At 40.7% G+C, this 22,219-nt stretch overlaps 2 protein-coding genes and 1 long non-coding RNA gene across 3 annotated transcripts in view; all 3 read left to right on the forward strand.

The window, feature by feature from the left end:
* The window catches only part of LOC115207936 (uncharacterized), a 61,618-nt gene that overhangs the window by 10,785 nt on the left and 28,614 nt on the right, over positions 1 to 22,219 (forward strand). The gene's annotated exons all lie outside the window — the stretch shown is intronic.
* On the forward strand, positions 588 to 4,668 carry LOC115207934 (homeobox protein Hox-C5-like). The gene is made up of 2 exons (XM_029775529.1): positions 588 to 1,808; positions 2,781 to 4,668. The coding sequence occupies exons 1-2, from the start codon at positions 1,301 to 1,303 to the stop codon at positions 2,993 to 2,995; spliced, it is 723 nt and encodes a 240-aa protein (XP_029631389.1). The 5' UTR covers positions 588 to 1,300; the 3' UTR covers positions 2,996 to 4,668.
* LOC115207933 (homeobox protein Hox-C4a-like) lies at positions 19,828 to 22,217 on the forward strand. The gene is made up of 2 exons (XM_029775528.1): positions 19,828 to 20,613; positions 21,189 to 22,217. Exons 1-2 carry the CDS (start codon positions 20,175 to 20,177, stop codon positions 21,572 to 21,574), a joined length of 825 nt encoding a protein of 274 aa, XP_029631388.1. The 5' UTR covers positions 19,828 to 20,174; the 3' UTR covers positions 21,575 to 22,217.

A 22,219-nucleotide genomic window follows, 5' to 3' on the forward strand; every position in this document is an offset into this window, starting at 1 on the left:
AAAACAATTCCAGATAGGCCTAAAATACGATATAAAACATATAGTGAACAAATGTGAACTTCCAGTATAGCAACCCAAACAAGTAGAATGTTCTCATGCATTGCTATTACGTTGACTGAATATCATCTGGCCAAAGTAATATGCCATAGCAATTGATTGTTTAACCCCTTAATATTATTATTATTACTATTATCTGTTTATTGTGAAAAACAATGAAATAAATGCTACTGACACCCCACTTGGCACCCACGGGTTGAATCAACGTTATTTCCAAGTTGAACCAACGTGGAATAGACGTTGAATTTATGTCTGTGCCCAGTGGGAATCTCGCGTAAAGTTGTGGTCAGACATGTAGCCACCATTGATGTTGCCTATTCTATTGCCTTTTATAGTTTGGAGACTAACTGCCTGCTCTATGCTACACTTTTAAGGATGATTTTATACCGAAAGGTTGCTGGATCGAATCCCAGAGCTGACAAGGTAAAAATCTGTCGTTCTGCAGCTGAGCAAGGCAGTTAACCCACTGTTCCCCGGGCGCCGAAGTCGATTAAGGCAGCCCACCGCACCTCTCTGATTCAGAGGGGTTGGGTTAAATGCGGAAGACACATTTCAGTTGAAGGCATTCAGTTGTACAACTGACTAGGTATCCCCTTTCCTTATCCTCCTTTACTATCGGTAGTTTTGGTGGTAATCAATTCGTTTGTCTGCAACTGATTATAACAAACTTTAACATTAGGCCTTCAATGCAGTTCTATCCTATGAAAAAAAACATGTTATATGCAGATGCACACCACACAAACGTTGTGTTGTTGTTGCCAGGTAGATTACTACATAGTTTGCATGTGGGGGGGCTTGTGTGTTTTATGGTCTTATCCATCCCTGGCACCAGGTGACGCTCTCGGCCTTTCGTCCAGCACTGCACCGCCAGTGCCCCAACAGGGTCCCCGCTGCCCGGATATCAGGCGTTTCTCCTATTTCCATCAATAACCTCCAAGTGTGATCTAACCAAATTTATGACTGGCCGATACGAGCACGTGATTATTTTAAAACATCCCATATTTGGGCAATGGAGAAAAAAATAAAAAATCACCCACCTATAAATCGTGGTCATTTTTAGGATAAAACCCCATGAACTTCAAAAGAGCTACAAATCAAACGCAATAATAATAACAACAAACCGTTACAACTGCTATCTGTAGGCCTACATATTTTACAATTATCGTGTTACATAAAAACTTGAATGCAATAATTTAGTCCATATAAATGCTTCCATTTCGTTTCCTTAGCGTTTTCTCTTGAAATGAGCTCTTACGTAGCAAACTCATTGTTTAAGCAAACTCACGAGGCGTCAGCCTTCGCTTTGCACAACCATGGATACGGATCTAGCCCCGAACTCAACGTGTCCGGCTACTGTGGTTTTGGAGGGCATGATCACCGGGGGTCATTCGCGTCCCCACCGTCCTCGAGCTCCCTTGGCATGGTAGAGATGAACTCTGGGCTGCATGGCAATCCTGGCGACCTTACACCACGACCAGAGTCTTCCACAGGAGACGCTTCCCAGAGACGCCACATGAACGAGCAGACAAGCCGCCAGGGTTCTCTAAATCTCGGACTGTATTGTCGCAAACCCGAGACGGACTCGGATTTCAGCGAAATGCATATCTGCAAGACTCAAACAGGCGAGATCAAAGTCGTAACTTTGCAACCCGTCCAGCCAGTAAGACAAGGAAACCATTCTACTCAGCCACAAACCAGCGAACCGCAACCACAAATATATCCCTGGATGACTAAACTACACATGGGTCACGGTAAAGTTTCATGTATATATTTTCTTTATTTTGTACAAAGGGAAGTTTCTTTCTCACACCCTCTCTCCTCCATGTGTGTCTCTATTTTTACCCTCCTAAGTCCATTCACAGTTTTTCTTTCTTGAGTTTAATAGGCTGTATTCGGAAATAATAAAACTCGCAGTCGTAAATTTTATGACAAAGTCATCAATTGCTCGTAAAAATGTCCTGTTACACCGAAGAAGCGATCTGCGTCCAAATTTATGACAGTGTAATTGGATAAGGGAGACACAAGTCCCTTAAAAATCTCAACAAACAATGTTTTCATTCTACTTTATTTAGAATGAAATCAAGATACTATGATAAGTAGGCCTATGATGCTTATTTTGAGGAGAGTTGAAGGGTGAGATTGTGGATTTCCCTGTGCACTTTAACTGAACCTTTATAAAATTTGAATAGTCTACTTACTTGCCATGGCAACTTATTTTGTGCTATGTAACAGGGCATGTAACCTACTTTTAGAGGGACAAATTATATTCCTGTAACTGTAACGACCTTGTTCTTGTTTTAGTTGTAGTTATAATAATAATGATTATTATAATAGCAATACTATTATTAGTAATAAGCCTACTAGTAATACAATAATTGTAGTTTCATTGAGTGAACCCGAATGGACAGCTTTTTGTGGGGTTTTGGTAACTCACGCAGCTCCACATTGGTTACCATTTATCCCGCCATCCAGCTATCCTCATATAGGCTATATTCATTAAGCCATACAGTAACTAACATTTTTAAATAATCTTTTAGCATGAGGATATAGTCACAGAAGAGGCTGTGTTTTGCTATTAATTTTTATTAATTGATATGCTACAAGTCATTGCATGTCCATTGACAAGTTAAGACATATTTTAAGTGATCATGTTGAGAATGTTTCTATGAATTGTCACATTTCCAGTGTGGTCACAGATTATTTTTCTCTCAATTACACTCCAGAGGCTGACGGTAAAAGGTCAAGGACGAGTTACACGCGCTACCAAACTCTGGAGTTGGAGAAAGAGTTCCATTTCAACCGGTACCTGACGCGTCGTAGGCGCATCGAGATCGCCCATACTCTCTGTCTGAACGAGAGGCAGATCAAAATCTGGTTCCAGAACCGCCGAATGAAGTGGAAGAAGGACTCAAAGCTTAAAATGAAAGAGTCAATCTAAAACATGGAGCCATTTTCAAACGTTATCAACGTTCCTTAGAGGTGTCATTCAAAGACTGTCAGCACCACCCATGTTTCCAAACAGTGACTTTTGTGATGCGATGTTTCAGTGTGATGACAAATATTGAACATTCTTCGATTATGGATCTGATTATGTAATATACCTGTCATTTTGTTTGAATATTGTATTGTTTTATTTTCTATCTTTGAATATGTACTTGTTCAGCAGAGTCTTATATAACTTGTGAGAATGGAAACGCTTGAAATATATTAAGTAGCGAAAATTGTAACATTTCATCACTTCCCTTTTTTTACCTTAAAGTATTTTAAAGTTGAACGTTTTATTGTTATTATCGTATTACTACTGTACTATCACCATTGTTTTCTTCGTGAGAGGTGCCTATTATTTATATAAAAAAACAACAAGAAGGTCAATTCCTTGTAGTTTATCTTCAAACTCCTTAAGTATTTATTTTCTGCTTGTGTTTTTTTTATCAGCCCCGTTTAAACAACCAGGGATCTTAAGATGTAACATAGACACATTTTAGTAAATTGCGAGGGCTATATCATTCTGTGATTGTATTTAAAATAGTCCACATAAAATGATTGGTTTTGGACATAAAGTGTCGTGAGAACAGTGATATACTTAAACCTTACTATACATTTCGTAGTTAACATGCATACTGTGAATGGTTTCCTCATGTGAAAAGGTATATTGTATTAGGCTACATAACTTGCCAGTATAGGCAGGGGCTTCATATTTGGGGGAAACATAATATTTGGCCTGATTGTTGACTAAGATCTGACTCAATGTGCCAAGTATGATCATGGGATTGGTTTTTAAACCTCACCATTACGTTTGTCACAAATCATTATTAGCAATTAAGAAGATTTTGTAAAACACGAAAAATACATGTAGTGGCAGATTACAGCTGAGAATTGGGCAATAGCCCTCATGGCCAGTGTTCTGGTCATCCTACATTTCCTGCAAATTTCACATTACTTGGGAACATGTGCCAACAAAAAGACAACCTGTAGTCTAGAATGTAGGCCTAATGTGTAACTTATGTTCACTTCAATAATGATTCATTATTAATGTGGCCTAAGGTTTGAAAGTGAAGAACACAGACATGGTATTGTTTTTCTTCTGAAAACGTATCTCTCCAACTAATGTGAGATTTTGGGTTGACATAAAGGTTGTCATGAGGCAGGAGACTCATGTCCACAATGAGTAGCTAACAATTCAACCATTTTCTCGTTTCCGGCGGCTGCCACACAGCACACAAGTGTCAGAACCTTTTCTCATATGCTACACGGTTATAATTCCTCACATATACAACTTTGAAGGCCTTGTAGGTCAAACAAATTCACATATTACATTTAACATATTCTTGACCAAGTTTCTTTTCAATTTGTGTAAATAATAATAATCTATTGAGTGGTTTAATGGAGGATGATCCTCTGGAACGAAATGCACTTGAATGACTGAATGACCTATATTAACTAGAACAGTTAGCGCCATAGTATAGCTTAGATTTCAAATGGCTCATCTTGATTATAGATAGCTGAAGTTTTATCTTTGAAGTGGACTGAAATCTTGAGGAGAAAGGCATTCGTGCTATGTTTGTGTTTTAAGTAATGAAATAAAGATGGGTGAATTTGGGGGGAAAAAAACAGCGTCGTATGTGCTTCATATTACAACTATGTCTTTTGAATGTGTCACGGGGAAAACGGGGTGTGGGAAAGTATAATGGTATACTGGAACTTTGTGCGGCTAATTCAGTAGCGGTTTGATTAGCCAACTCCAAGAAGTGGCTGTTTTTTTACTCTTTGGCCCTTAGCAATTCTCAACGTGCTCGCCGGTTCACTGTCAGGCTCCACTTCCTTAGTAATTGTTTACAGTACAGACGGATGCCTGTAAAACTTTATGGCCCTGTCGTGTCATAAAACTTTACAGCTTTCCCTAACACCGCTCAGACAACGACAGTTGTTTCCTGTCTAGCGAAACAGATGCACTTTCAGGAAGGCTCTGAATACAGGAGAAAACGCTTCCATTTGATGTAACCAATCTGTTCATTTTGCTAAAATAGTAACTTAATTACCCAAGATTGACAAAATGAATATCATTTCCCCAGGGAAAAGTAAACTTTTAATCAAAATCCCAAGCAGCAGTTGAACTAGAACTACTATATGATTCTCTTAGGCTATTTCCAGGAACATTCAACACAGTATCTAACTTATGTGACAACGTAAAAGCTTTCTCTTGTCGTTTTCAATGATCCACCAACGTTGGACCCGAAACGATCATTTATCACTTATTTGAACTCAAAACAGGTCCAAACATGATTTCTGACGGAACTTTTCGATCAAAAACACATTTATGGAGCCACCTTTGAGGGCAACGTGCACTAAAGTATCACTTTTTGCATCGATCATTTTAAAAACCGCTGGTTATAGAGAATTCTGGTTTGGTTTAATTATTAGGGTCAACTATCTTGTCTGTCTGTAATAGTAGCCTACATGCCTTGCCACCATGATCCTACACCGGGAGCAGTGTGACACCATGTAAAAAACCCTCAGGAGGAACCTCTGGAGCCGTCATCACGCGGCATCAACCTTGCTGTCTCAAACATATCAACACAGGTAAACAGTGCTGGACAACCCCTCCCCTCCTCAAGCCCTTTCGGATGTGAAGGAGTCCTTTCCACAAGAGGATAAACTGGTGTCTACCTTGCAGTCTTCTGCGACTTCTTGGTACAGTATTTCCCCAACACTGTTTACATGTCAAACCCTGTTCCACGTCAGAAAGAATGAAACAAACGTGACTCACCTCTTCATTATTGTGGTTATAGTTCGCCCAAGAAGTCGTACGTTCAGACTTGACGCGTAGAGTAGTTTTGTTTTGTTCTATTGGATAGCCTGCTATTTTGTTTCCGTCTGTCTGTCTTTTGTACTTTTAAACTTTTGGAGGTTGTGTATGCAGATGGGCCTAGGGCGCTGACCCTGAGTGGCTCGCGGGGAACACGTGATGCCATTAAAGTAAGTTTTATGGTTTGGGAGAGCTGACAACCCAGTCCTGGATATATTTACATCATATGTAATCTTAACTGTCGTGAATCGCAGCTGTTGGACGCTCGTATCTGAGTGGACGGTGGGGTATGAGGCGTTTAGTAAGGACTATCTAGCCCTCAATACTCTGCACTCTCATCGTTTGACTCAGGCAAGTGGTTCCCAGACGGTGCAGTAAGTTAATAATCTTGTTTATCTTGCTGGTAATGAAATAGACACCTGCCCCTTGTAACGCCAGGGGGGTAATTAATACTGTAATTTTAATGTTAGCCTGATAAATGCTTTGATGATCTGGCGCGAATGGTTTTCAATTAGGCTCTTTACATGTTGGCATTTTCTCTCAACTCAGATTACTTTTAAAGGTAGACTAGTTGCATGTGGTATAGATGTGATGGTGTGGGGGTTAACAGTTCAGTATAGGCTAAGTGCGTTTCATTTAGGTCTTTGTAGCTTGTGGCATATCGGAAGCCCTCTGTGTTCTCTTGACGTGTGTGGAGTTGTCGTTACATAATTAGACTTCAACATTGCAATGTGATTGTCGTTGAGTTAATTTGGTTTAGTTGATCCAGCAATCAATCAGCTCTGATTCAGCAATCAGGGTTAATAGCTTAATGTTTTTAAGGGAACATGAACATAAAACAAAATGGGTTGATTAGTAATGAACAAATAATAACTCCTTTAAAAATTCAACATGGAAGCAAGGCAATTGTAGGCTATCAACTTTCAAAAGGTAATCACAGCTCACTGTATTGAATAGTATTGTGTCTGTGTGAGTGGGGTGTGGGGTGGGATGGGGGTGGGGGTGGGGGGTAGTCTACAAAGGACCCATTCTGCTGCTATCAGGCTACTTAAAAGCTAGGTTTCTATCCGACTTGTCGAGGGATATATATTCTAAAATCCGCATAAAGGTGTATAGTCTACATGATGAGATTATTATGGATAAGAGCAAGAATATTTTTGATTTGTCAAACGGCAGTCAAGCAGAATAAGACCCTCGATATCTATTGGCAAGGAGCATCAACATCACAGTGCACTTTCACCACCCTGTGAAGTTCACCATCATTTAATTTCAGATGTATTCTAATAAACTGCATGGTTTCCCGAGTCTTAGTGGGAGGACACACCATATCATCGCGTGACTCCAAGTTTACTTCGACATGATGGTTATTATTTCAATATTTGAGCATAAAGGCGTTTCCACAGCCATTTCTCGCACAATTAATTTTACGACAAAAACAGCTCACCATCTCGAATTAACAAATTATTTGTCGCATTTATAAAATTGTACCGAAACTCTCTGTTTCCATCCCATCTGTCGTGATTAAATTTTTTTTTAAAAGCTATGACTTTACTCGCATAAAAACTTTGAATGGTAACGTGGTTTGTGATAGCAGTTATTCCATCTCAAAGTTTGTAGCAAGCATAACAGCTGGTTGGACCATTAAACCCTGTGATGCCTGCCAGTATCGCAGGCACCCATTCATTCATTAGAGACTCCCGGTCCTTACTGAACACAGGAACAGATTGTGCAAGTCTAATTTTCCGGCCCTCTGAATTTAACTTAAAAAATCCCAGCTGGGTAGGGCCTAGTGGTTTGCTTGTGTTTAACGTTAGATGGTGGCTTGCTGTTAGTTCAATAGACAGGTTTTACAAGTGGTGATTTGTTTCATTCTCTGTTTGATGTTTGTTTTGAATAGTTTCCCCCAGAGGCTGTATGGAAGTTTCCATGAGTAGCCTAGCTTAGGCTTCACCAGTAGCCTAGGAAATGTAGACAGGAGCTCATTTCTGAAATAATTGAATATCAACAAAAATGTCAATATTGCTGGAATACATTTTTTACATGACAAATACAGTCAGGGCCAGATCCCTATTATGGTTCAGGATATAACGATTGGGTCATGTGATGTCATGTCTGTTTGACTACTCTCTACAGACTGCTGCAATTCTGGCCTCATTAAACCTCTACGGGTTCGGTGTCCCTATACCTGGACAGTTGAGCTAACGTGCACTAATGTGATTAGCATGATGTTGTAAGTAACAGCAAACTTTCCAGGACATAGACATGTCTTATATGGGCAGAAAACTTAAATTATTGTTAATATAAATGCACTGTCCAATTTACAGTAGCTATTACAGTGAAAAAATACCATGCTATTGTTTGAGGTGAGGGCACAACAACAGAAAACCTTTATCACAGCAACTGGATTGATACATTCACCTCTGAAGCTAAATAATGTACTTACATTCAGTAATCTTGCTCTGATTTGTCATCCTGAGGGTCCCAGAGATAAAATGTAGTATAGTTTTGCTTGATAAAATACATTTTAAAATTCAAATGTGGGAACTGGGTTCTACAGTTTGAACCCCTGCTGTCTCTGGCTCCACACCTACTCCACCCGGCCATCTAGATGTGTGAAAGTTAGTATTTAAGCTAATGATCCATCATGTATGACATTCAATTTTTGTATGTTCTCTGTAGTTATGAACTTGAAAATGTATCTATTGACCAATTCGGCACATTTGGGCAGATATTGTTCAGTATTGCAATGCTTCACTGGATCTATCTGAAACTTTGCACACATACTGCTGCCATCTAGTGGTCACAATCTAAATTGCGCCTAAACTGCAATATTATATTACGGCCTTTCTCTTGCATTTCAAAGATGATGGAACAACAACAAAAAACATAGAAAATGCATGTTTTTTTGTTTGTATTATCTTCCAGATCTAATATGTTATATTCTCCTACATTCATTTCACTTTTCCACAATCTTCAAAGTGTTTCCTTTCAAATGGTATGAAGAATATGCATATCCTTGCTTCAGGTCCTGAGCTACAGGCAGTTGGATTTGGGTATGTCATTTTAGGCAAAAATTGAAAAAAAGGGCCTGATCCTTAAGAGGTTTTTAACATAACATTGGACAGGTACCTGTGATATTCAATGTTATAATGAGACTTTAAAAAATACTACAGGCCACCGCTATACATTTTGAATGATCTTGACTCTAAAATGAAAAGTTGAGTTTGTTATGAGGTTCTGCAAGGGTGTAATATGGTCATGTTGGGCATTCTTATAGTATTGTGTAATTGAAGCAACAACAAAACTGCTGGCTTCAAATCAAATATTATTTGCCACATACACATGGTTAGCAGATGTTAATGCGAGTGTAGCGAAATGCTTCTGGTTCCGACAGTGCAGTAATATCTAACAAGTAATCTAACAGTTCCCCAAAAACGACCTAATACACACAAATCTAAAAGGGGTGTAATAAATATATGGATGAGCGATGGCCAAATGAGCGGCATAGGCAAGGTGCAATAGATGGTATAAAATACAGTATATACATATGATATGAGTAATGTAAGATATGTAAAAATTATTAAAGTGGCATTGTTTAAAGTGACTAGTGATCCATTTGTTAAAGTGGCCAATGATTGGGTCCCCATGTAGGCAGCAGCCTCTCTGAGTTAGTGATTGCTGTTTAGCAGTCTGATGGCCTTGAGATAGAAGCTGTTCTTCAGTCTCTCGGTCCCAGTTTTGATGCACCTGTACTGACCTCGCCTTCTGGATGGTAGCGGGGTGAGCAGGCAGTGGCTCGGGTGGTTATTGTCTTTGATTATTTTTTTTCCTTCCTGTGACATCGGGTGCTATAGGTGTCATGGAGGGCAGGTAGTTTGCCCCCGGTGATGCGTTGTGCAGACTGCACCACCCTCTGGAGAACCTTGCGGTTGAGGACGGAGCAGTTGCTGTACCAGGCTGTGATACAGCCCGACAGGATGCTCTCGATTGTGGATCTGTAAAAGTTAGTCAGGGTTTTTGGTGACAAGCCAAATTTCGTCAGCCTCCTGAAGTTGAAGAGGCGCTGTTGCACCTTCTTAACCACATGGTCTGTGTGGCTGGACCATTTTAGTTTGTCATTGATGTGTACGCCGAGGAACTTAAATCTTTCCACTTTCTCCACTGCTGTCCCTTCGATGTGGATAGGGGGGTGCTCCCTCTGCTGTTTCCTGAAGTCCACGACCATCTCCTTTGTTTTGTTGACTTTGAGTGTGAGGTTGTTTTCCTGACACCACACTCCGAGTGCCCTCACCTCCTCCCTGTAGGCTGTCTCGTCGTTGTTGGTGATCAAGCCCACTACTGTTGTGTCATCTGCAAACTTGAGGATTGAGTTGGAGGCGTGCATGGCCACGCAGTCGTGGGTGAACAGGGAGTACAGGAGGGGGCTGAGCACGCACCCTTGTGGGGCCCCAGTGTTGAGGGTCAGTGAGGTGGAGATGTTGTTTCCTACCTTCACCACCTGGGGGCGGCCAGTAAGAAAGTCCAGGACCCAATTGCACAGGGCGGGGTCAAGGCCCAGGGCCTCCAGCTTGATGATGAGCTTGGAGGGTACTATGATGTTGAATGCTGAGCTGTAGTCAATGAATAGCATTCTTACATAGGTATTCCTCTTGTCCAGATGAGATAGGGCAGTGTGCAGTGTGATGGAAATTGCATCATCTGTGGACCTGTCAGGGCGGTATGCAAACGGAAGTGGGTCTAAGGTGGCCAGTAAGGTGAAGGTGATATGATCCTTGACTAGTCTCTCAAAGCACTTCATGATGACAGAAGTGAGTGGTACAGGGCGGTAGTCATTTAGTTCAGTTATCTTTGCCTTCTTGGGTACAGCAGACTAGGGAGCGATTGGGAGCGATTCAATATGTTCATAAACACACCAGCCAGCTGGTCTGCACATGCGCTGAGGACGTGGCTATGGATGCCGTGTGGGCCAGCAACCTTGCGAGGGTTTAAAACGTTTAAATGTTTTACTCACGTCGGCCACGGAGAAGGAGGAGGGGAGGGGCGCAGTTGTTGTTAGCGGGCCGGGACGGTGGCACTGTATTATACTCAGAGCGGGCAAAGAAGGTGTTTAGTTTGTCTGGAAGTGTGACGTCGGTGTACGTGATGTGGCTGATTTTCTTTTTGTAGTCCATGATTTCCTGTAGACCCTGCCACATACGTCTCGTGTCTGAGCCATTGAATTGCGACTCCACTTTGTCCCTGTACCAGCATTTCGCTTGTTTGGTTGCCTTGCGGAGGGAATAACTACACTGTTTATATTCAGCCATATTCCCAGACCTCTTTCCATAGTTAAATGCTGTGGTTCGCGCTTTCAGTTTTGCGCAAACGCCACCATCCATCCACGGTTTCTGGTTAAGAAATGGCTCTCGTCACTGGTACATCCTGTTTGAGTTTCTGCCTATAAGACGGTAGGAGCAAGATGGCGTTGTGGTCGGATTTCCCGAAGTGAGGGCGGCATCTTGCTCCAACCGTCTTATAGGCAGAAACTCAAACAGGATGTACCAGTGACTAGAACCATTCAATGCTGGTCTGACCAATTGGAATCCACGCTTCAAGATTGTTTTGATCCCGCGGACTGGGATATGTTCCGGTCAGCCTCAGAGAATAACATTGACCTATATGCTGACTCGGTGAGTGAATTTATAAGGAAGTGTATTGGAGATGTTGTGCACAGTCTCTGTCTTCAATGGTCATAATCACTGCTGGTTTCCTCTGATTCATTAGGGTTATCATAGAAGGGGATGGCGCTGGAATTTTAAGTGATCTTGACTCTAAAAGTTAAAGTTGAGTTTGTTATGAGGTTCTGCAGGGGTGTAATATGGTCATGTTGGGCATGCTATAGTGTTGTATAATTGAAACATGTCTGATGGTTCGTCAGAGGGCGTAGCAGATGTTTTTTATAAGCGTCCAGGTTAGTGTTTAGTTCCTTGAAAGCAGTAGCTCAAGCCTTTAGCTTAGAGCGGATGTTGCATGCAATCCATGGCTTCTGGTTGGGATATGTTTGATGGTCACTGTGGGGACGACATCATCGATGTACTTATTAATGAAGCCGGTGACGGATGTGTTAAATTCCTCAATGCCATTGGATGAGTAACGGAACATATTCCTGTTTGTGCTTGCGAAAAAGTCCTGTAGCTTAGCATCCGCTTCATCGGACCACTTCCATATTGAGTGCGTTACTGGTACTTCCTGTTTGAGTTTGTGCGTGTAAGCAGGAATCAGAAGCATAGAGTTATGGTCAGATTTGCCAAATCGAGGGCAAGGGAGAGCTTTGTATGCGTCTCTGTTTGTGGAGTAAAGGTGATCTAGAGTTTCGCCTCTAGTTGCACAGGTGACATGCTGGTAGAAATGAGGTAAGGCGGATTTCAGTTTTCCTGCATTAAAATAACAGGCCACTAGGAGCGCCACCTATGGATGAGCATTTTCTTGTTTGGTTATGGCCATATACAGCTTGTTGAGTGCGGTCTTAGTGCCAGCATCGGGTTGTGGTGGTAAATTTACAGCCCCCTGAAAAAATATAGGTGAAAACTCTCTTGGTAAACAGTATGGTCAACAACTTAACATGAGGTATTCTAATGAGGTGTTCTATACGACTGTGTGATCATACTCTCTGTAGGTGATATGAGTAAACAGGTTAAAGGCAAATTTCTAAATTGTTCAAATTCATATTCATCATCTCCAGCACCACCCCAACATCAACATATGTGAAAAAGACACATTTCTATGTTTTGTCGTAAAAAGGATAGAGGAAGATAAATGTTTCCAATGACATCGTCAACCAATTAGTAGACAATTAGTGGGCAATGCCTACATGAAATTGGTTAAAATCATGACGCACACCGATGATGTCATTGGAAACACTTACCTGCCTCTATCTTTTTTTTTACTACAAAACATAAAAACGTGCAATTTTCACATATGTTGATGTTCGGGTGGTGCTGGAGATGATGAATATGAGTGGACAATGTTCAACATTTCCCTTTAACATTCACAAGGCCGTAAGGTCAGACGGTTTACAAAGACGCATACTCAGAGAATCTGCTGACCAACTGGCAAATGTCTTCACTGACATTTTCAACCTCTTCCTGACCCAGTCTGTAATACCTACATGTTTCAAGGAGACCACCATAGTCCGTGTGCCTAAGAACGCCAAGGTAACCTGTCTAAATTATTATCCTCCTGTACTCCCTGTTCATCCACAACTGCGTGGCCGCGCAAGACTCCAACACCATCATCATTAAGTTTGCCGATCACGATGATGATTACGATGAGACAGCCTATAGGGATGAAGTCAGAGACAACAACCTCTCACTCAATGTCAGCAAGACAAAAGAGCTGATCGTGGACTACAGGAAACGGAGGGCTGAGCACACCCCCATTCACATTGACGGGACTGAAGTGAAGGATCTATCATGGTCCAAACACACCAACACAGTCGTGAAGAGGGCACGACAATGCCTCTTTCCCCTCAGGAGGCAGAAAAGATTTGTCATGGGCCCTCAAAAAGTTCTACAGCTGCACCATTGAGAGCATCTTGACTGGCTGCATCACCGTATGGTACGGCAACTGCTTGGCATCCGACCACAAGCGCAACAGAGGGTAGTGTGTATGACCCAGTACATCCTTGGGATTAGCTCCCTGCCATCCAGGACCTCTATACCAGGCAGTGTCAGAGGAAGGCCCTAAAAATTGTCAGAGACTCCAGCCAGAGAAAAATTACAGAGGGTCAAAAGTCATACCCCCAAGACATGCTAACTTCCCTTGTTACTGGTAGTGGAGAGAGGTTAGCATGACTTGGGGGTATGATCTTTGACCAAAACTTTCTCACTCATCATTATTCTCGATTCCTACAGGATTATCACACTAACATTTATCTGTAACAATGCTACAATGCATGTCAATTCCACCAATTACTCAAATCAGTGTTGTACCACCTATAATTCTTCTATGCTCAAACATGTGTATTAATAACATGATGTCTTTCTTGCATTTTTACAATAACAATAGGCCTAACCTTTAAAATGAATGATGTGCATTATATTACAGTTTCCATCAGGGCCACATTTCTCCGGATCTGTCCTCCTAATTCTATAAACATACCCTGCATGCTATAAACATACCCTGCATGCTATAAACATACCCTGCATGCTATAAACATACCCTGCATGCTATAAACATACCCTGCATGCTATAAACATACCCTGCATGCTATAAACATACCCTGCATGCTATAAACATACCCTGCATGCTATAAACATACCCTGCATGCTATAAACATACCCTACATGCTATAAACATACCCTGCATGCTATAAACATACCCTGCATGCTATATATTTCATCCATGCACCTCTGAATTATTATCACCTCTACTCACTTATCCAACCCTTAACAACATTGGAACAGCCCATGCCTCAGTTATTTAATCAGTACAATCAATAATCTAGTATTCTATCATACTCAGCTATTGCACCCCGAATATTCCTTTCAACTTTCACTTTTACATAAAAACACTTGTTAACTGAACTTATTAGTTTCTATAGTAGGCTAACTTGTTTTTAAAGGCCTAATATTGTATTTTATTGTGTTAGCTTTAAATTCTGTAGGATTCCAATACTGCATGTTTTATGAATGATTAAAACCACTTCCCCACTATTATAATGAGTTTATTGCTTTAACCAACGATTACAATATAGGCTAATCATCTTTGAAGATTCATCATCAATATCGATCTCGAGTACACATCAGTCCTTGGTAGGCCAGAAACACACTAATGACCTTGGGGTCAACTTTTGTGCAAGCACAGAGTATTAATTATTTGAGTGCATCTCAAGTGGTGTACGTGAAGGAACTTTTAAATACTCAAAATTCAATCAATAGACACATGTAGGCTGTTTTTTCACAGTTAACATCTAACATCATTTGATTGCCAAACGGGTTTCATGGATTTGTGGAGAACTGTTTGTGAAAACTAGAGAACTGGAACATCCTGACTAGAAGAATATGAAAGAGTCTTCCAACTTGATTAAACTGCATCGACGAGAGAAAATAAATATATTGTGATATACACTGAGTGTACAAAACATTAAGCCAACTTGACACAACTGTGGGTAGCACTGGAGTCTACGTGGCTTTCGACACCTTGGGGGGTGTATAACTGAAAATATATTCATTTTTTTCTCCATACAACATTCAAACCCTTCCCGACATGGGATTTAGAGAGGACACCCCATAATACAGCAATTAGGCCTACACTCTTAGAAAAAAAGGTTCTGGATAGAATAAAAAGGGTTCTATGCTTGCTTCATATATGGCACCCCTAACGGTTCTATATAACGGAAATTTGTTACATATAGAACCCTACATGGAACCCAAAGTTTCTAATATGGAACCAATTTTGGTTCAGTGAAAAATAACCCCTGGGGTTCTGATCAAAGAACCCTACAAAAGGGTCCATACAGAACCTTTAGGGGTGCCATATATGAAGCAAGCAATAGAATCCTTTTTGGTTCTATCCAGATTTTCTTTTTCTAAGAGTGTACCTGCAAATGTCATTTTTGGTTGCCTTACTGTTTTCAGTGAATGCTATGGCAACAGTATTGCTCAGTAAGCTTGTCTGTTTGATTGGATAAAATAGCATGTCATTGATCTACTACTGCAATCAATTGAAAGTGCTTTTCAAGTGGGTATCACCACCAAGTCACAACATTTCAGGAAATTGTCACGTCCTGACCATAGTAAGATATTATTTTCTATGGTAGAGTAGGTCAGGGCGTGATAGGGGGTGTTTTGTGTTTTTCTATGTTTTGTAGTTCTATGTTTAGGTTCTAGTTTTCTATTTCTATGTTGTTTTTTGGGGGGGATGATCTCCAATTAGAGGCAGCTGGTCCTCCTTGTCTCTAATTGGAGATCATACTTAAGTAGGGTTTTTTTCCACCTGTGTTTGTGGGTAGTTGTCTTCTGTTTAGTTGTTGTACCTGACAGAACTGTTGGCCGTTTGTTTGTTATTTTTTCTTTTGTGTTCTGAGTTAAAATAAATATTCATCATGAGCACTCAACACGCTGCGCTTTGGTCCCCTCTCTACGACAGCCGTTACAGAAATGGCTAAATGTATAGTCTCTGTCCCGCATAAAACCCATAAACCAGAGGGTGGAGAATGCAGATAGAGTAGTTTTAAGACGTTTTCCAAAAGCATGCGTTGAGTTGAAGTATTCTACATATTGTAACAGAGCCCATATGATTTCTATAGATTCAAGAAACGTCCATTTGCCATAATAAAAATAACTTAAGATTATTTACTCAAGGGGTTCATCTTTCCATCTCTACCTATACTCAGTTATAGAATGAGGTAACAGATCTAAATGGGATTTTAAGACAAATTTAATTGGTGATTCTTCATCAATAACCCCTTGGCAGTGAACTATTGGAACGAGTCAAACGCAAGAGGTGAAACTCCGGTCAGGCTGTCTACCAGTTAATATTAAATGTGGCTTCAGCGAGAAAGGGTATGAGAGAGAAAGAGGACTGTGGGGGATGGTAAATAAAGCGATAGTCTTGTTCCCCCACATATAAGCCTATAGGAAATTACTTTATAGATGGTCAAGGGCCTCTCTTAGACTCGCCTATTTGTATCAAGAAGGCTAAGGTTCTCAAATATGAAACAAAACAGACGAGGGTGGCTATAGCCAATTACTTCCTTTTGAAAATGCTGCTTACTCTTATTCTTCATATTAATATCATTATTGCTCGTTGAGGTTCATATTTATTCAGTGTAGCTTACATTCAAGGTATTTTTCTGGGAGTTCCTTTATTTGATGTCTTGCATAGGCATAGTCTATTTCGTTAGTTCAGTGTGCCACTCTCGGGTTACCCAGCGGTCAGTATGGTAATGAAGAACACAATAAACCCTTGGGGATAATAGAAAGTAATTTTTCAACACTACTGTCACGTGGCCGCTTTGTGTCCCCTGTTTTTCCAAACGGAATATTTATCATTAGGAAGGGGTACACACCCGCAAGGTTATATTCAGTGCCATTTTGAAAGACATTTGACAATAAATGTAAGTTTTGCGCATGCATATTCACTTGTTTGTGGTGTGTTTAAGCTACTTCTCGCGGTTCCTTTGTGTAGCTTAAGCCTATACATTCCAGGAGTAGGCCTAACATATTAGGAAATTCAGCTAAAGGCACACATTTTGTGCAACAAAAGATTTGAGGGTGGAGAGAAGCAGTGCAGAGGTCACAGGGACTTGCCTCTACTAATCTATCCCACTGTGCACACCACGTCATTTCAACGTGGAAATTTGGGTAATATTTGGTTGAGACATTGATCAATGAGATTTCAACCTTTATTCACCCACTCAAAAAGACAGCCAGAAGTTTGATGAATTCCCAATGCGTTCAACCATCTGAAAGCACAGCCAAATTCCAATAGAAAAACAATGTCTGATCTTTGGTTTAGTTGTCATCTCAATATGGTATCACTGCGCTGTCAACCATTTAAAAGCACATCAAAGTTCAAATGGGAATATTGTGTCAGATATTTGGTATGTATGCAACAACTTAATGTCTTATCACTGTGCTTCATCTAAAAGCACAACCAAATGACCTGGATTGCAGTTGAGATTACATTAAAAGTACATAGTACAAGTGATCAATGCTGTTCGAGATTCTATACAGATTATTAAAGCAATTGTGAAGATCTCCACTGAGCTGCAACCTTTGCATGCTATCTTGAACATTCAAGCTCTCTATGATTACATAAGAAGGCCTTTACAGTAGGCTAAGCTCAATAAGTGGCCATGGATGTTACTCATTTTAAGGTTGAATAAATACTGTATATTAGTTTGTAAGAAAACCTTAACTTTAGACAATTGACTGTATTACAATAGCAATATTGAATTGTGTTTGGTTGACAACACAACCAAATATCAAAATGTAAAGGATATCGAATGCCAGTTTGTCTACAAATTAATTATTGACATGTTGGATTCATGTCTCCATCTCAATAAAAAAATCTAAGTTAAAGAACAGGACTAAATCTAATCAAACTTTAAATGCACGTTAAATAAAGTTTGATTTGATTTAGGCCTATTCTTTAACTTTGATGTGTGGTTGTGATGGAGACGTAAATCCAGCATTTTTATGATTAACTTGAAGATTACATTTGAAATCAACCAAAGCTTTAAACCCTAGGCCTAATATATATTGTCTATTTTTAGTTCAACCCTGGGTTAAATTGAAACAATAGCTGTTGATGACTTTGCAACGTTGATTCAACCAGGTTGTGCGGAGTGGGATGGGTCTAATAGTTAACACTAACGGCGTCTCACAGTGTTACGGAAATGTTTGGCTTTTCTGTGTCCATCCTGTTTAGATAACACTTCCAAAGCTATGTTGACAGAAATGTGGAATTCTATAGAATTATTACCACAACTTACTTTATAGTATTATGTGCACTCATTAATAGCCTATACTATATGTCAAGATATAGACCACTAGGTGTTTTGTTGTGCGTATTGACACTTCACAACCTATAGTCTGTGAGAAAGTTTACAAGCCGAATAGGCCTATATCTCCTCCTGGATGACAATGTCCTCATGCCATTGGCCTAGGCTACTTATTATTCTGATTGGGATTTATAGTTTTCCCCCCCGTTTTCACAATCACAGCCCGCAGCATTGGAATGCAGTTCAAGTCGTCTATATGCACCCTGTAGAACCGAATTTGTGTTAACAATACGCAACCGCAAATTCGCCTCTACGGGAATACATGGGCGATTTCAATACCTCAGCTGTGTCAAGTACAACGTCCGTCAAGAACATTTGATAATGCTTCAATGGATGTGAGCAAAATTCGAACCTTTTGAAGATGGAGAAGGAGATGGTGCTGAAAACAGAGAGGGGGGAGGGAGCAAGATAGAGGGAGAGAGAAGAATGATCTAAGAAATCGTAAAGCACGCGTGCAAGCGGGGATCATTTGAAGCTATTGATTTACTGCTTTTTACAGCCCAATAAAACTCAGACAACATTTAACCAGGAGCCTTCAACATCAGCGGGCGGGCAGGCGCGCGATTCTAATAAATAAGCCATGCTAACTTTTATGTGTCGTTTTTATTTTTATCCGATAAAATCTGACACAGCAATGACGCCTATTATTTAGGAAGTAGAGACAGTTAACCTGGAGGTTCAGCTCTCAGTCGCTCTGATATAGGACTGTGAGGGGGACTCCGTCTGCAACCCGCCAGGCCGTTATCGCTCATAGGGTCATTATACAAACAATAACTGCTAGTCCATTGCAAGGACAGCTGTCATGTAGGCTACTTCTACTATTACCATCCCTACCACGACCTAATGCTGGACTATTCTGTCTTCGGTCTTCACAAGATGGTCAAAAATTGCAATCACAATATGGTTGTTGTTATAACAAGCCTACAATAGCCTAAATCAAACGTTATTGGTCACATGCGCCGAATACAACAGGTGTAGACTTTACAGTGAAATGCTTACTTACGAGCTCATTCCCAATAGTGCGGTAATGGTCTAATAGTATATTACGCATAATAGTAGCATTAGCAGTAGCCCTACTATAATCTATTAGTGGCCTGGTACTGGTAGTAGCACCATCTTCATTGGTTTAGAATGTTTGATTGATGTGTTAATTTACAAATTGCTGAATTACCCATTTGCGTACCGGTCTCCAACGGATTGGCTTGTCGATGATCAATACTGCCTAATTAATTAGACGTTTAGTGTGTTATGGTAAGAATGTGGTCCTGTTTCTTAAATCAATCAGTGTTAGCCATTGGGTTATGAGTATGACTGCGTTCTGCTGTAATGGTTTAGGATTGGAGTGGTTTATCTGTGCCTAACTGCGTAGTTCACGATACATTACTCCATTGCCACAGTGTTCTGTTTATTTTTGTGTTTTCAGAGTCATGTCATAATACCTTTGCTCAGCCTGAGATGTATCTCTCCCCTCATACTCACACAACCGCCCACTGACCTTCGCCTCTTTCTGCCCTATTCAGTAATTTGATATGGATCTTCGTCGAAGAGGCCTAACCTCGAGGAAACACTCTCACACCTATACAAAGAGTACAAACATTTTCTAATAAATATTTGGTTCCTTATCCGGGAACTACCTCGCCAGATGCCATTGGACTGCTGTGTCACGTGGTTAAAGTAACTTTACAGGGTCGCTTGCTAGTAGGAGGGCTTTATGGACCAGAAAAACGACAAAGGTAGAAAAATAATTTTTCACTCCAGAAATTAATGATCATGAGCTCGTATTTGATGGACTCTAACTACATCGATCCGAAATTTCCTCCTTGCGAGGAATATTCACAAAATAGCTACATCCCAGAACACAGCCCTGAATACTACAGCCGCACGAGAGACACTGTCTACCAGCATCACCACCAGGAGTTGTATCCTCCGCGAGTGACCTACCAGGAGCGCCCGTATAACTGTGTAAGCATCCCCGAGCCCGAGCCCCAGACTGGCCATGGGCTTACACACTCGGGGAATCTGCTCGCGGGGAAGGCACAGACAGCTCCACGTGAGCCCTTGCCACCGTTACCCACATCCCCTACGACCCCACCGACTGCGCCGCCTACCTGCATCCAAGCCACCCCGGAGCATCCCATCAGCTCTACCTCGGCTAAGCAGCCTGTAGTGTACCCATGGATGAAGAAAATCCACGTCAGTACCGGTAGGCAATCTGTGTTGTTATTCTAATAACTCGCCCTCCCTCCCTCTCGCGCTCTCTCTTCCACTATTTCACCCTTATTTTACCGAGATCGCCTGCCTATAACCGGCTCGTGCTACGTACGTTGTGAGAGAGCAGCCCCTTTGAAATGGCACATATGAGGAGGATTTACGAGTCAGCATTGGCAATTACACCCGCCATAAATTTTATAGCGGAGGGACTAGTCTGGACAACCGTATTGCCATGTGGCTTTTTGTGTTATGTAGGCTATGTGTCAGAGGGAGGAGAGAGTGAGAGAGAAAAAGAGGGATAAGAATATTTTTTTTATTTGTAATGTTGAATAAATAATTCAGCTGCTCCCTCGCTGTGGAGAAAGTGCTACCCATTATATAGACCATGAGTCGAGTCCCTGACTGTGAAATATTTGATTGGGGTCTAGATAATAGTGATTCCACTCTCCATTTTCCGCGCTATTTCTTTTCATATTTCAATTTACGCCAGTCTTGCTTGCCTCCTTTTCCTTCTGCTTTTCATTTCCTTTCTCCTCTCTTTTCTATTTACCTCTCCAAACCTCTCAGCGAATCCCAATTACAATGGAGCAGACGCAAAGCGGTCCAGAACAGCTTACACTCGCCAGCAGGTCTTAGAACTGGAGAAGGAGTTCCACTATAACCGCTACCTAACTCGGCGACGACGCATCGAGATTGCCCACACCCTGGTTCTCTCCGAGCGCCAGATTAAAATTTGGTTTCAGAACCGAAGGATGAAGTGGAAAAAAGACCATAGGCTACCCAACACGAAAGTGAGATCCTCCTCCAACACTAGCGTTATCTCCGGGTCCAACACAGCGTCAACAACAGCCAGCACTCTCCAGCGTGCGGTGGGCTCCAACCCTGTGCCAGCTTCGGACGAACTCTCTCGAGTGTCCGTAGTCGAACGAAACCAGGATATTACAAGGTTATAGACACACAATAATATCTAACAAATAGGAAGATCTAACAAATAGGAAGACAACGGATTATTTATAAAAATACATATTATTTTTTATATATTTTATTCCTCGTAGTGTTCTTGTGCGTAAACGGGGTTTTCCTCTCAGTCCACAGTTATTTACGATTGCATGTTACATAGCATGGATTACTGTAGATATCAATGCATTATTACGGTTATCAGGGTTCATTTATTTATGATAGGAATTGTTACATTTTTTTGTAAAACATTTTTGACGAACAATAATGGACATTATCAATGAATTTGAATGTCAATAGATCTACATGCCCAATAGTTTTATTTATTCTCTGAAAAAGAATGGTAGGGAAATTTATTTATTTTTTAATCTCAGAAGTGACAGTAACAATAGCAAGTATACGTACCATTAAAACAATATATTACAATAGCCTACATGTGAATCAGTGAAATGTTGTGAATTATTTTTCAGCACAACCTCTTATCAGGAAAAGTAAATCTTAGGTAATGAGTGTAGTGTGTTTTGTGATGACTTTTTGGTGATTTAGCTTTATTTGAATTGATCAGATGCAACAAAATACGTTTTTTGTTTTTGTGATAGTCGCAGTGGTCAATAAAACAGTGTCGAGTAGTTTAAAATACG

The sequence above is a fragment of the Salmo trutta genome, chromosome 14, assembly GCF_901001165.1.
Source record: "Salmo trutta chromosome 14, fSalTru1.1, whole genome shotgun sequence".
NCBI lineage: Eukaryota > Metazoa > Chordata > Actinopteri > Salmoniformes > Salmonidae > Salmo > Salmo trutta.